At 50.1% G+C, this 14,630-nt stretch overlaps 1 protein-coding gene across 1 annotated transcript in view; it reads left to right on the top strand.

Moving 5' to 3' along the window:
- The first annotated feature begins 340 nt into the window (after positions 1-340).
- Positions 341-14,630, top strand: part of Plekha6 (pleckstrin homology domain containing A6) — a 142,765-nt gene continuing 128,475 nt past the window's right edge. Inside the window, exons 1-2 of the mRNA XM_029562194.1 lie at positions 341-395; positions 3,315-3,372. Coding sequence (XP_029418054.1) covers positions 3,335-3,372 — 38 coding nt within the window. The 5' untranslated portion in view covers positions 341-395; positions 3,315-3,334. The remainder of the gene's footprint in view (positions 396-3,314; positions 3,373-14,630) is intronic.

Here is a 14,630-nt window from a genome sequence, read left to right as displayed (position 1 = left end):
GGGCATTCCCTCTTCTGTGTGGCACTGCACCTGGCAACCCGCGGGAGGAGGGGGTATATTCCTGCTGCCTCACTGTTATGTGTCTCTTTTCCTGCTTCGTTACTATATTCTTCAAGGCGGGGGAGTAGACATTGCTCACCTTTGAATCCTCAGAGTTGGATGTGCAGATGAGAATGCAAACGAATGAATGGCAAGGTAGGTGCCTCGCCCATCTCGGGCCTGACTCAGGTGGTCAGTGTAGGTCTGAGTTGGCATGTGAGGACTCTGCTCAGGGAAGCCTTTTGTGAAACTGACACTTCCTTATCAATTTTTCCATAGTGATGAGGAAAAGTCAACCAGCTGGATACACCCTGGTACAGACTCACCCATCCAGAGCGGACACTCCTCCAGCCCAGGTAAGGAACCACCTGCAGTTGATGAGGAAGCAATAGCTTGAGGTGGCTTCAGAAACCCTTGGCCTCAGCTCTAATCTAACTTCCCCTTCGCCCACGGTAGGCTCAATCTAGCCTCTCAACTGCCCCTGGGGAACAGTGCTGAACACCTCTAGGTCTCTCCAGGGGTATACCTCTACCATTAGTATTTGGGGACAGATCTTGGAGGACAGATCAATCTGAATGTTGTCTCTATCTTGAGGCTTCTGACCTGGGCAGAATCCAGCCCTTGTGCTGCATGCCAGGCTGGACTGTTGTCCACCTATGCTGCTCAGGACAGTTGCCATTAGCCACCTGTGCTAGTGAGCATTGGAAATGTGGTTAGCTTACAGTAGACTGTAAGTTTTAGTTTTAGTGAGTTTAAATGCTGTTTGTATTGGTTGCTGGTGCATTCCTTTGGCTTGAGAGAAAGGGGCCAAAGCTAACATCAGTTTCCTTCTTGCCCTCTGGACCTCCCAGGCTGGTGGGAAAGGCAGGACACATACAGGCCAACAACACACAAGAAACAACCAGAGAAAAAGTCTTCCATTGGAGTTGCAGGGTAGAGACACCAGGAATCAGAAGGCCTGGGGTATTACAAGTGAACAAAGGGCCTTGCCCTCAGGAGACACCAACAGCCAGGAGGGAGAGGACTGTGAACAGCAATGTGGGAAAGTCTGCACCTGGCCAGATGCCACCTTGGTCACTCACAGGGCATCACTGGCACTGCTGGATATACTGGGTTAAGAGTTTGACTTGCCCAGAACCTTTAGATCTGGGCTAGAATTATGGTTTAGAGTTAGAAAAGACTTTGGGGACCTTGGGGACCAGCTCCTCCAGAGGAGGAGCCAACTTCATTCTAAGGCTGGGAAGGAGTTAAGAGAGGAAGTACTTGGCTCAAGGCCACCTGGCTAACAAGGAAAGTGGGGTCACAAGTTGGTAGCAAGCAACTTGGTAGGACAGCTGGCGCCACAATGGGGTGGGGGCTGCTGTTGCTATTGGTCCTGTTGAATTTCCAACTCAAGTAAAGTGAGGCCTTCTGCCTGCTGGTGGGGCTGCCTTCAGGGCCTCAGCTGTCTGCAGTGGAGAGCAGCATTGCCTTAGGTAGGACTCTGAAGATGCTGAAGAGCGTAGGAACCAAATTTCCTTTTTGATTGCAGCCAACTTCATTCTAAGGCTGGGAAGGAGTTAAGATGCCCCTGAAGCTTTCTGGGAGGGCAGCTGCCTGAGTGGGCACTCCGCCTGGACAGGAACATAAGCGCTCTTGGTGTTGCCCAGGCAGAGAGGGCAGTGTGGAGGAAAGTTGCTAGAAAAAGGCAGGGGACAGAATCCACACTGGCCTCTTTCCCAGCACATCACAGTGGCAGGATTATTTATGATTCTGACCCAATGGGGATCCCTCTACTTGGGGAGGTTGCCAACCCACACCCTTTTGAAAAGGACAGAGGGGAACAAGTAGCATTTATGGAGTCACACAGAGGCAAGAGTGTCAGCATTGGAGGTTGCAGAACAGCATTCACATCCCAGCCCAGACACTTCCTGTGTGACCTTAGGCAAGTTGATTGACCTGTCTGGGCCTCAGTTTCCTCCTTGAACTGGCACCTATTGCATAATGCTGCTGTGCTAGATACACTAGCAGAAGTCTCAGGCATAGCTGAGTAGGATTGCTCTGCTGAGCGCCAGGTGCTGGTGGTATTTTTCTGGGCCAAGTCCCCAAGGGGCAGGCGCAGAGCTCAACAGCCCTGTCCTGCTGAAGCAGGAGCAGCTCCCCAGCAGGAATGATGGAAGTACAGGCCCTTCATAAATACAAGTGAATAAACGATGACTCAAACTGGGCCAGGTACACTACCAAACCCAAGCTCTGCTCTGCAGTGTGCACCTCAAAGCAGCTGGTAATATGGTGGGAGACTCAGACCAACAGAAGGTGGCTGCGTCGTAACCTCCAACCCAAGGCAGATGTTTGAACTGACTAAAAGGGAAGCAATGAATGCCAAGAGAATCCCCTCCTGCCAATATGCCAGCCATGGGGTTCCTGCTCCCTGCAAGAGTGATCTTCACAGCCCTGTCTGACATGGAGTCTCTCAAGACTCCTTTCCTCCCATGGGCTGGGGTATTCCTTTGCTGAGAAGGTAGGACTGGCATGACTGTGTTGGTAGAGTGGGCACTTAACAGAGCTCTCTGGATATGGAGGTGCTGTGCCCATAGTACCTCCTGACCAAAGCTAGCTTCCTCTCAAATTCAGTTCTTGTCACGGGGATTCTGCCATTCAACTCTGGGCTCATGACTGTGAATGCTTTTTTTTTTCAGAGATTCTGTTGAAAACTCAAAGTCAGTCTCTGTTTTTTGGGTCTGTTTCCCAGTTCCTCCATGCATTGTCAGGAAGCAGTTGTCAGGAGGTCCTAGCACTGGCTGGGAATTCAGAGACTTGTGTCCCAGTCAGATCTCAGGTGCGAATGACCTGTGAGTCCTGAGTGAGTGACCTGCCCTTGGCTCTGGATTTAACTTTTATTTATGATCTGAAGGGGTCAGAGGATCCTGAGGACCCTTCCAGGATAAGCATCTGTGGGTTCCCTGCTGTGTCTAGGGGTTGACATTGGGCTTGGCCCAGGGCAGATGCTCAGAACAGGTTTGTGGAATGAATGAGGAATGCCATCAGGCAGTGACTCATTTTTGTCCCTTTGCTCTTTAATTTGCTCATTGCCAGAGGACTCCATCCACTGTCACCTTTCTCCTTGTTTGCTGAAAACTTAGATGCTAGAAATGATGGGCAAGAAAGTGCAGTGGCTGCTTAGACACTGTGGCTTGCCTGAGAGTTCTGCTTTTCTGTATCCTGTGCTCCTGGGTATAGGGGAAGAGCAAGGCTGTTTTTAGGGCTTCACAACTTGTGAATTTGCTTCCTCACAGGTTTGCCTAAGGGTTGGGAGATGGATTCCACCCAGGAAGGAGCTGTGTACTTCATCAAGTGAGTAGACAATTTCTGATCTTACCTTTGGTCTGGCTTTTGTCCTTGTCACACCTAGGGACAGGAGGTGGCTAAAGGATCTGGTATGCCACCGAGGCCATAGCCACTGGGGCTGTGGATGGCCTGGAGATACTGAGGAACGTCAGACAGACAGCAGCACGTGTCTGTGTATTTTTCTGTCTGCCTGGGGGATGACTAGTGTCAATCACAGAAAGGTTTCTGGGGTAGGGTCCATGGAGTGTTGGGCTGGGCTGGACTGGCAGGAAGGAAATTGGCTTGAGGATGTGTAGGAGAGACTGTCATAGATGTACCAGGCAAGAGTTGAGAGGAATAAGATAAGGACACTGAGATGTGAGAGTGGGATGTGGAGTGTTTAGGGGTGGGTTCCTGGGGGAAACAAGCCGGTGGTGGCCAGGGCAGGCCCAGATACCCTTGCTCTCATGGGTAGAGGCCTCTGTGGCTCTTGGGATGTAGGGTGCTCTCTTCCCTCTAAGGGTTTTTCCAGCTCATGTGGGCAGTGAGCCTTGACCCTGGGGGTGACTGTGTCTTGGGAAGCTGGCTGGCTTGAAGTGGGCAGGCAGAGGACCTGACTCTTTGAACTGGAGAGGCGCATATTCATGAACTTAGACTCATTTCCTTCTGCTTGGACTCAGTGTCTGTCTGTCTACCCTCTCTGTCACCCTGTCCCAGCTTCCCAGAAGATTGAATCCTGGCTTCCTGCCAGAAGTGAGTCTCAGTGTACCCAGTCCTGTGGGCTTCTTGTCTGAACTACCCCTATATTCTGCAGGAAACTCATAGTCCTGCTGTCCACTGCCCACTGCCCTGAGATGCCCTCAGTATCCCCAGCTGAGATACTGGCTCTGCCAGAGGCAGCTGTGAGGGAGGGAGATGCCAGTCTTAGCCTTCCATCTTTGAAATCCTCGTCCTTAGCGGGGTCTGGTCACATGGGCCTGCAATCTCAGAATGAGACAGGAGGATCTCAAAGTAAAGGCTACATAGCAATGGCCAGCTTGGGTAACTTAGTGATATCCTGTCTCACAATAGAAAAAAGGGGGCTAGTGATACACGTTAGTAGCAGAGCACTTGTCTAGCATATGTGAGGCCCAGAAATAATGACCATGATGACGATGATGACAATGATGATGATGATGATAAAATCTTTATCCCTCAGAACAGCTGAGTGTCATTTTTTTTTTTTTTTTTTTTTTTTTTTTGTCTTTTGGAATCAGGCTCTCCTTGTACCCCCATTTGTCCTAAAATCCACTATGTATGCCGGGCTGGCCTTAAATGCAAGGAGATCTGCCTGCCTCTGCCTCCCAAGTGTTGGGACTACAGGTGTGTGCCACCATGCCCAGCTGCTTTTTTTTTTTTTTTTTTTTTTGTCTTTTTGAGACAGGGTCTCCCTATAGCCCCAGCTGTCCTGAACTCACTATGTAGACCAGGCTGGCCTTGAACTCACAATGATCCTCCTGCCTCTGTATCCCGAGTGCTGGGATTAAAGGTGTGCACTACCATGTTCGGCTTCATTTTTTTTCTTTTTAGCCTCTGCATCAGGACCAGATAGCATGGACATCAGCTTGGTCTTAACCATATTTTTTAAATTAAAGTTTTTGGAGGGGTTTTTGAAATAGGGTCTCCTTCTAGCCCCAGCTGGAACTGGAGCTGGAACTCACTATGTAGATTAGGCAGGCTTCGATTCACAGAGATCTGCCTGCCTTTGCCTCCCAAGTGCTGGGATTAAAGGTGTGTGCCACCACACCTGGCTCTATTAAAATATATTTTAAAAATTAAAAAAGAATTTTTAAATGTGTGTGAGTTTTTGCCTACATGTATGTAAGTGCATCATGTGTGTGCAATGCCTGCAGAAGCCAGAAGAGGGCATCCAATCCCCTGGAAGCTGGAGTTACAAACAGTTGTTAGCTGCCTGAATTCAGAGCAACAAGTGCTCTTAACCACTGATTCATCTCTCTAGTCCCTGTTAATCATATCCTTAAAGCAGAAAGAAAAGGCTTTTTGCACATGACCTGCTTGGAAACTGCTCTGTTATAGCCAAGCTCTTGTTCAAGGGTCACTCAATCCTCACTTCACATCATTTTCTGCTTTTCTCATTCTTACAAATGCCATCTTAATATTTCTTAGTATACATTTAGTTGCTGAGATTGCTTATAAAATACTCTCATAAATTGCTTCATCTCACTCATCCTTAAAAGTTTACCACCTTAAGATGGTGCATCCCTGCCCACTTCTCTCCCACAACTAGCCAGCTGTGCTTTCAGCTTTTCCTCCGTCCATCACATCCCCTGACCCCCACAGGACCTTTGTATGTCTGTTCACTATGCCTGGAGCACTGTCTCTTCCTCCTATATCCACCTACCTGGCTCCTACTTGTCAACTGGTTCTTCTTGTGATGCTGAGGATGAGAAACCCACACCAGGCACTCTACCACTGAGCCACATGCCAGCTTATTTTTGGTAGTGTTCTGCTGCTGGGTAATCATTGAGAATGGATTTTGCCTATTTTGTTTTCCACTGTCCTAGCATCTTTCTGGTATATGATAGGAACCCAGTATTTACTGAAATGAATGAATGGCTTGATGGATGGATGGATGGATGGATGGAAAAATTGGGCTATAAGTAGGAGCATAATTAATTACTGCAGCTTCCTGCAGAGCCCCTCCATTTGGTGTGTGCTGACATGAATTGTCTTTTCTGCATCCCCCTGTATCAGCAGCACCCTAAAGCAGACCCTTCAGAGAGCCTTACCCCTTCCTATCCTCCCCATGAGCCCAATCCCTCCTGTATGTCTCTCAAGATGCTGTGGCCACAGCCTGAGTTCATTCTCACCTAAACCTTTGTAGCAGCTTCTCCATTCATCTTCTTGCCTCCAGATTAGAATGCTGCAACAGCAAGTTTTTCTAGAATACAATATGTGCATGCCATCTCTGCTAATATCCTTCCATGTTTCCAACACAGGTTAAAGCTTAAGTTCCTCCTTCCAGTACTTCTAGGACTTCCTGACTTGGCTTCTAGTTCTGTCCTTCTCAGCGCCCTTCCCCAGTTTGTTCTTCCAGTCACACCAAGCCACTGGGGTTCCCTCAACACATACCTCCTTCCCACTTGAGTAAGCCCTATGAGTATTGCTCCTCTACCCGTGAGCATTGTTCTTCATGACCCTCTCTTCTGTGGGGAAGCCCATGGGCATCATAATTATTTCTATGTGTGCTAGTTTCCCTCCATCAGCAATTCTTCATCCTCAGCATGTACTAGAATCACCAGGATGTGTGGGGGTGAAATTCAGGTGTCTGGGCATTCCTGAGTTCCTGACTGAGATGGAAGGTCTAGACTTTTCAAGTCTAACAGGCTTCTGACTGATGTGGATGCTGTGGTTCTGGGGACCATCTTGAGAGTCACTGGTCTAGGTTGAGGACTCCTCAAAGGCAGGGGTGACACTGGGTGCTCATGATGTCTGGAGAGATAGGTAATATTGTTTTATTCTGTATTGTAACAAATGTCAGCATCCTGTGACAGCTGTAACCACTTTCAGAACTAAGGACTTTATGATATTACCCCATTTAATCCTCATACTTTGGTGAAGGGAGAGAGGAAAGCCTAGATGTCAAGATGCTTGCAGAAAGCCACACTGGGAGGCAGCTGCTGCTTGTGACTCCACTGCTGCCCTCTTACCATCATGCGATGATGCTTCCAGCATCCTTGGTGCCTGGTTCATGGTACACCTCACTGAAGCACATGAATGAATGAAAGACCTCTTCCTTTCTGTGAACAATCAGTTCTCAACAAGGCTTCTGACATTTTCTTGGGAGGTAGATTAGAAACTGTGAGGACTTCAGATCCCAAGAGGTAATAACAAAAGTCAGATGTTCAGACAGTTTGGAGAGATGTTTTCTCTTCTAGCGTGAGTCAAATTTCAACGAGCAATACTTTATCTAATAAGTATGATAACTGTATCCTAGTAAGTCCTTCCCTTCATGGTATTTGGGAAGCAAGTCTCATGGTACCAGCTACTGATGCAATATTGCTCCACTGTGCTGAGGGTTTTAAATTTTTTTGTGTGTGTTGTTTTGTCTTTTTGAGATAGGGTCTCCCTGTAACCCTAGCTGACCTGGAAATCGCTATGTAGACCAGGCTGGCCTCGAACTCACAGAGATCTGCCTGCCTCTGCCTCCCAAATGCTGGGATTAAAGGCATGCATCACCACCCCTGGAGGTTTTAAATTTTTTTTTAAAATTTATTTTCTTTTTTTGAGAAAGGGTCTCTAGCTCTGGCTAGCTTGGAATTCGCTATGTAGACCAGGCTGGCCCCCAACTCACTATCTGCCTGCCTCTGCCTCCCAAGCACCACCATGCCTGGCATTGTGCTAAGGTGTTTTTTTTTTTTTTTTTTTTTTTTTGCCAACATGAATGTTAGTGTACCACGTGTGTGGCTGGTGACTTTGTAATCGGATCCCCAGAACTAGAGCTACAGAGCTGCCATATGGGTGCTGCGAATCAAACTTTGGTTCCTTGGAAGAGCAGCCAGTGCTCTTAACCACTGAGTCATTGCTCCAGCCCTCCTGGGCTGAGGTTTTAAAGGGTGTCATTTGCCAGGAAAGAGGATATCCAGAGAAGAGAAAAGGCAAATGGGGAGAATGGCGGGGCCTATTGTGCACTTACCACAAAAATCCACAGGAGGGCAGCAGAGCACACATGGTCCTCAGACCAGGCCTTCAAAGGGAGTTAATTATTGGGTTGGTGATCCACTGTATCACTTTCAGGTCTGATGGTGCCTTACTGGAATTGAAGGGGCCATCTTCACCCTCCCATGATACACCAACCACTGGGTCTGGTGGAACTCTGGTTCTGTTTTCCTCCTTCCTGCACAAGCTGTGGGTGGTAGAACCTGCCTATTCTGTCTCCAAGATCGCCTCTCTGCCTAGAGTTGACAGCGCAGGAGAAATGGCAGGGCAGGGCCTACAGAACCACACCTTGATAACCCTGGGTACTCCTCCACCCACAGAGTCCTGACCCAGCCTGGTCACTTCTTCCTGTTCTGATCTGAACACTTCCTGCAGAAGGTGCCAAGTGAGCAATTGGGCATCTACTTGGGTCTCTGGTGCACCCTGTGATGTTGAGGCCAGCCCATGAGCTTCTGAGAGGTGGATATGTAGAAATCAGAGCTCTGCTCCCAGATGTTCAAGGGCTGAATGATGAGGCCCAGGCAGTGTTTTAGAGGCTGTGCAGATCACTGAGAATCCAGACAGACCCCAACCTATGAATCCCCAGAGAAGTCACCCCAGGCCCTAAGGTAGAACCACCAAGAGCTTTGGACAGGATAGAGGAAAGACGTCACAGGTCCACAATTCTAGTATGGTAACCCTATGGGCTCTGTTTTCAGAAAGGCAAATAATACCCAGGACAGGAAAGAATGTGACAGGTGAAGAGGAAAGGCAAGGAGATCTGAGCAGCGGACAAACCTCATTTGCTGATGAGGAAAACAGGCTCAGCAATTAAGTGCCCAGTTCAAAGGTGTTGTATCAGTCAGGGGTGGAACTGTGCCTGCAACTCAGGCCATCTGAGACCTTTGCCACCAGGCTCCCTTCCTGCTCCCTGGGTGGTGTGGTCTGCAGTGAGAGGCCACAGTGAGCAAGGGCACTGAGGGGCAGTTAGTCCATCAGTTTAGTGACCACCAGGACCCTGTGGTGGAGAAGGGCAATGGTCTGAGGGCTGTGGATAGAGTGAGAAGTTGGACTTGGGTCTGGAGCTCTGAGGCAGGATCCTCCTTCCTTAGGCTTCCCTCTCAGCTTTACCCAGAAGCATTTTGCATCTCTGCTGGGTTAACAGAGGAGGGATTTAGACTTGTCAAAGAACACTTGCTTTCTCAGCTCTCCCTCTCAAATCCCATCAGCCCCACAACCCCCTTGTATATATACCACCTTCTTCCCCAGCAAAAAGGTGCTGTGCCCAGGCCAGTCCTCCCTTTGGCTTCTTGTACCCCCTGAGCCTCTACATCCTTTAGAAGTAGTCACCTGACTGGCTCAGACTTCTTGGGGATCCAGGGCCTTGTCAGCAACCTTTGCCCTCTGTCTGCCAGAGAGGAAACCTTCGCAGCAGGCCCATCTGTTGACTACCTTTTCCAGCTTCCTGAGGTTCTGTGGGATATCACCTGGGTCCCTGTCCTCTTCTCATTCCCCTCCTGGATACTGTAATCTCTCTTCTAACTCTACTTTGTTCCATCAACTCAAGGCCAGAAACTCCCGAAGAATCCCCCATCTGGCTGCCTGGAAGCAGACTCTGCCCCACCTGTACCAAGCAGGCTTGCCAAGTCCTGGAGAGCCGAGGAGGTGAACTGGACCTGGCACCGGGCCCTCATTCACAACTTCCCGCCCCTTCATCTGAGTGGCTTTCTCAGAGTCAGTGGGGTCTAGCTTGGCAGCACATCTAGCTGAGGGGGGAGGATAGGGAGTGTGTCATTAAGGTACAGTTCCCATGAAGGCCTCTAGGCTGCTGCCTGCTGTCCTAACCTGAGATCCCGGGTCAGAATGAGAAGGTTACTTAAGTGCCTTTCAAGGTTCCTGCCTTTTACACCACCAAATCTAACTCATTACCTCCCCCCACCCATCCAGGCTCTTCCAGGGTGCTGGGAGGGAAGTGGTCTCTTGCACCTTTTAAAACATATTCTTTTTTTTTTTTTCTTTTGGTACTTTTGAGACAGGGTCTCCCTGTAGTCCCAGCTGGTCTCGAACTTGCTATGTAGACCAGGCTGGGTTTATATTTTATTATTATTTTTTTTTCTTTTTTGGTCTTTTTGAGATAGGGTCTCCCTGGGGCTGGAGAGATGGCTCATCATTTAAGAGTACTTGCTGCACTTGCAAAGGACATGGGTTTGGTTCCCTGCACCACATGGCTGCTCACCACCTGTAACTTTAGTTCCAGGGGATCTAATGCCCTCTTCCTGCATTAATGGGCACTAGTATACAAAAGGTGCATTTGCATTATGCAGGCAGGCACAACACTTATACACACAAAATAAAAATAAAATATGTTTTAAAAAATGCTCCAGGTGGTGAAAATGATGCTCATATCAGGATCATGGCAAGAATCACTTAGGTTTGAGTGGAGAAAATGGAACTCACTATGTAGACCAGACTGGCCTTGAACTCACAGAGATTGGGCCTGCCTCTGCCTCCTGAGTGCCTGGAATAAAGGCATGCACTACCACACCCGGCTTTTTTTTTTTTTTTTTTTTTTTTAGCTCAGGCTGGCCTCAAACTCACTATGTAACCAAGGACGACTTTGAACTTTTGGATTTATTTTTTATGTGTATGTTTTGCCTGTATGTATGTAATTGCAACATGTGCATACAGTACCCATGGCGGTCAGAAGAAGCCATTGAATGCCCTGGAAGTGGGGTTAAGGATGGCTGTTAGTCACCATGTAGGTTCTGGGAATCAAACTCGGGTCCTCTGCAAGAGAAGCCAATGTTCTTAACCTCTGAGCAATCTCTCTAGTCCCAGACTTTGAACTTCTGCCTCTACCTCCCAAGTGCTAGGATTCCAGGTGTGTGCTACCAAGCCCCATTTTATGGGGTGCTGGGGCTCAAACCTGGGACTTCATGCATGCTAGATAAGCACTTTACTAGTTGAGTCACATCTTCAGCCCATGCTGCTTTTTTGTACCAAGTCAGTCCATGATGTGGTGGGGCCTTGTAGGTACTGTTCACCTAATCCCTGCTTCTTGGGATATTTCTGCGTTTAGAAGTGACCTCAGGGGGCTGGAGAGATGGCTCAGCAGTTAAGAACACTGATTGTTCTTGCAGAAGACCAGGGTTCGAATCCCAGCACCCACATGGCAGCTAACAACTGTCCATAACTCCAGTCCCAGGGGATCTGACAGCCTCTTCTGACCTCCTGGGGCATTGCACGATATGGGTACATTTACCTACAATACACGAATACACATAAAATTAGAAAAAAAAAAAAGTGACCTCAGTATTTTGGTCTTTGGCTCTGGGTCTAAAATGCGGCCAGGACAGGACCCTGAAGTTAAGGGAAAATCCTCCTACTCCTTCCTGATCCTGGTTATGAAATCAGTTTCCACTGCACTTATCCGTTGTCACAGAATCTCCTATTTTCTCAGCAGAGAGCTGTGAAGGGAGGGAAACTGAGACATAGTAGAGGAGAGAGATGGGAGTCTTTGTCCATGGCAGAAACAGGGGCTTGTTTGAAGCCCTCTACCTCTGTTCATCAATAGTGAGAGCACAGGTGCCAGGGCTTAGCTAGCATCCCAATCCAAGGTCACTGGAGACCAATCTAGGTAGAAGACTAGGAGTCATGTAATGAGCTCCTGGTGTCTTGTAATGGGCACCAGCTCTCTCTTTAAATTCACAGTGTTGGGGATATGGAAGTATCAGGATCTCAGTCAGGCCCTCCCGATACCCCAGTCTCCAGTGAACAGCTATAGAGTTGAAAGACCACCACAAGGTTGGCTGGGTGGGAGAGGCTCCAGCACTATGCCAAGCCCACTGGCAGTTTCTAGCTCCCTGCAGTCTCCTGTGGCATTCAAAATGTAGCTCACCAAGACGCAGACCCAGATGCCCTCTGGGGGGCAGCCTTGTCCTGGCTGTGGGAGGCCAGGGAGGCTGTACCCACCAGCCCCATCCTCTCTAGGGGGGCTGGCTTGCAAGGGTGATTAGGAGCTTGTCTCTGGTGTGGATGGAGTTAAACCTTTCTGGGGACTATTTACTCCTGATCCTAAGTGACAGCTTGGGGAGGGAAAGTCACGTGGCACTGAAATCCCCACGGGAGCTGATGGAGCATGCCCAGCTGCTTCTGCTTGGGAAAGGTGCTGGATCCTGCAGTAACCACAACAGCATCCTCTCCCCGCGCCAGGGACCTGCCAGGGGGAAGGATGACTGATTAGATCAGATTAGATCCCGAGCTCTGCTCTTCCGACAGGGCCCGAGGGGCCAGGGAGGAGGACCCCCAGTTAGCCGGAGCTGGGGGAGGGGTGCTTCTGGAATCGCTCGGCTCCCTTAGCGCTCTCAGCGCGGGATCACACCTCTGAGGCCCAGCCGGTGAGTCGATTTAAGTACATCAGATCTAAGAGATGGGAGGAGGAAGACTGGACTGGGGCAGGGCTGGCAGCCACCGCCTGCCGTGCGAGCCTGGGTCTCGTGCACTGCAGTGCACGGCCTTCCTCATCTTTATCCTTGGCAGCCTTACTTTGGGGATCATGGATGCTGAGAATGCTAATTATAGCCTCTCTGTGACCTTACCCCCTCCAGAATGCCCAGGAAGGGCCGCTACCGTCGGAATTGTTTACATTATTATCGCGTTCCTGGGTGAGGGCAGTTTTGGGACTGCCAGCCTCCTAAGTCCAGCCCCACCCTACCCCTAACCTCATAGGAAAGAGAGATGGAAAGGTCCAGGGGTCAGGTTCAATTCAGGAGACGCTCTCCTTTCTCAACGGGAAGGGTGAGAGGGTCTCTTTCTTATGGGTCAGAGACTTGGTTTCTTGGGCATCTGGGGTTCAGAGGGGAGCTGCTGAAGGTTGTGTCGGCAGTGGGTGATGAGTGAAGGTACAGGGCAGTGTTGGTGATGGAAGACCAGGCTGCTGCCGTTTAGAGCCCCAAAACTATTGTGTGAGAAGTCTGGGAGGGAGGAAGGTTCAGGAAGTGTCCAGAGGGGGGCAAAGGAGGGGAAGAGGGTCAAGAAAACGGGAAAGAGGGGAGCGGAGAAAAGACTACTGAGAGATGCCCTGTGAGACAACAGGCAGGCCAAGCCTGGAGAGCAAGAGGTGGGAGGCCCAGATGCAGGGAGAGCCTGGCTAGGGCATGGTGGGGAGGGCAAGCAGGAGGAGGGCGTGGGGGGAGGAGGGAAGGACCGGGCCCAGAGTCAGTGTCCAGGGAGGTGGTGGCCTTCAGTACTCGGCAACTCTTCCCAAACCCCTCTAGACCTCTCGGTCTCCATCTGGCATCTCTGGTGGCGCACTCCTGGTATCGGCTCTGTGCGGGGGCGGAGCCCTGGTTGGCACGCCTCTGCCTGAGCCCCTGTCCAAATGGTTGCGGGGCACTGCAGGTGCCGCCGCTGTCCAGCACACAGCCCGGCCGGTGGAAGCTGGGAAGGGTTCTGGGGCTGCGACTGTCCAGCTGCAGCATCCACCTCAGCGCAGCTGCAGTTTAGTCTGGAGGACAGGTTGCAGGAGAGCTGGGCGCAGCGCCGCCGGCTTTCCTAGCGGAAACAAGCGGGTTTCTGTGTCTCCGCACTACGGCACAGCTCTGGGCCACAGATATGAATTATTAAAAGCTCTTGGTTTCCCCCTCGGCGGCGAGGTGATAAACGTGTTAGCGCGGTGTGTAATTAATCCTGGCGGCGTGCTGCGCGGGCTGGAGACAAAGGGGCCTTTTTTTTTTTTTTTTTTTTTTTTTTTCGGATTAGGTTGCTTTTCCTTTTTCCCGGGAAGGCTTTAGTGCAGGACGCATTACACAGATAATTACATTTAGTGTGTCTGCCTGGATGATTGAGTTGGATTCTTCCTGCTCGGTGCAAATGAAGTAATTACTGAGGAAATGGAGGATCTTGGCGCCCGCCCTGGCTGGGCTGCCGCCACAGTCCCCCTTATCTAGGCCTAAAGGCGCCCGTGAGTGGGCTCAGCAGAGATGCCCTCGAAGGGCTGGCCTGGACTGCATCCCAGACAGACTGAGGTGTCATCGGGTTCTCTGCACCTGTTTCCTCACTCTACTTTGTGCGGGATTGCTGGTTACTGAACAAACAGGGCAAGAGGAAGGTGGTTGGGGTGGGCAGAGCTTGGCTTGCTAGGCAGGGCAAGCTGCAGCTGCCTTTTGAGGCTTCCACCAGTTAAAACTCTGGCAAATACCAAACTTCTTCTGGGAGCAAGTGGGGAGCAGAAGTGGTGCATAGTCCCAGTGGAACCCTTGCTTGGGGCCTCCCACTTCAGATAGGCTCCTGCTCAGCATCCCTGCTTTCCTGGTGCTCCTTAGGGCCCCTCAGCAGCAGTCTCTGGCCGTCTCTCTCCAAGCCCCTCTGAGTCCTAGGTCACCCTTCCTTGGGGAATCCTTGTGACCCAGGTTTCTTACCTCACAAGCAGCTTCCTGCATAGTGGGAACATTCTCCTGTATTGAATCAAACACAGAGTTCTACCCTTTGGTTCTTGTCCTGTGACACTGCACAGAACATGCCAGCTTCCCTTTCATATGGGGACTCAAAACAAAAAACCGGGGCTGGAGACATGGCTCAGCAGTTAA

The sequence above is a fragment of the Nannospalax galili genome, unplaced genomic scaffold (assembly GCF_000622305.1).
Source record: "Nannospalax galili isolate Female #2095 unplaced genomic scaffold, S.galili_v1.0 scaffold113, whole genome shotgun sequence".
Lineage (NCBI taxonomy): Eukaryota > Metazoa > Chordata > Mammalia > Rodentia > Spalacidae > Nannospalax > Nannospalax galili.
The sequence above is the reverse complement of the archived record's forward strand: the minus strand, read 5'-3'. Positions and strand labels throughout refer to the sequence as shown.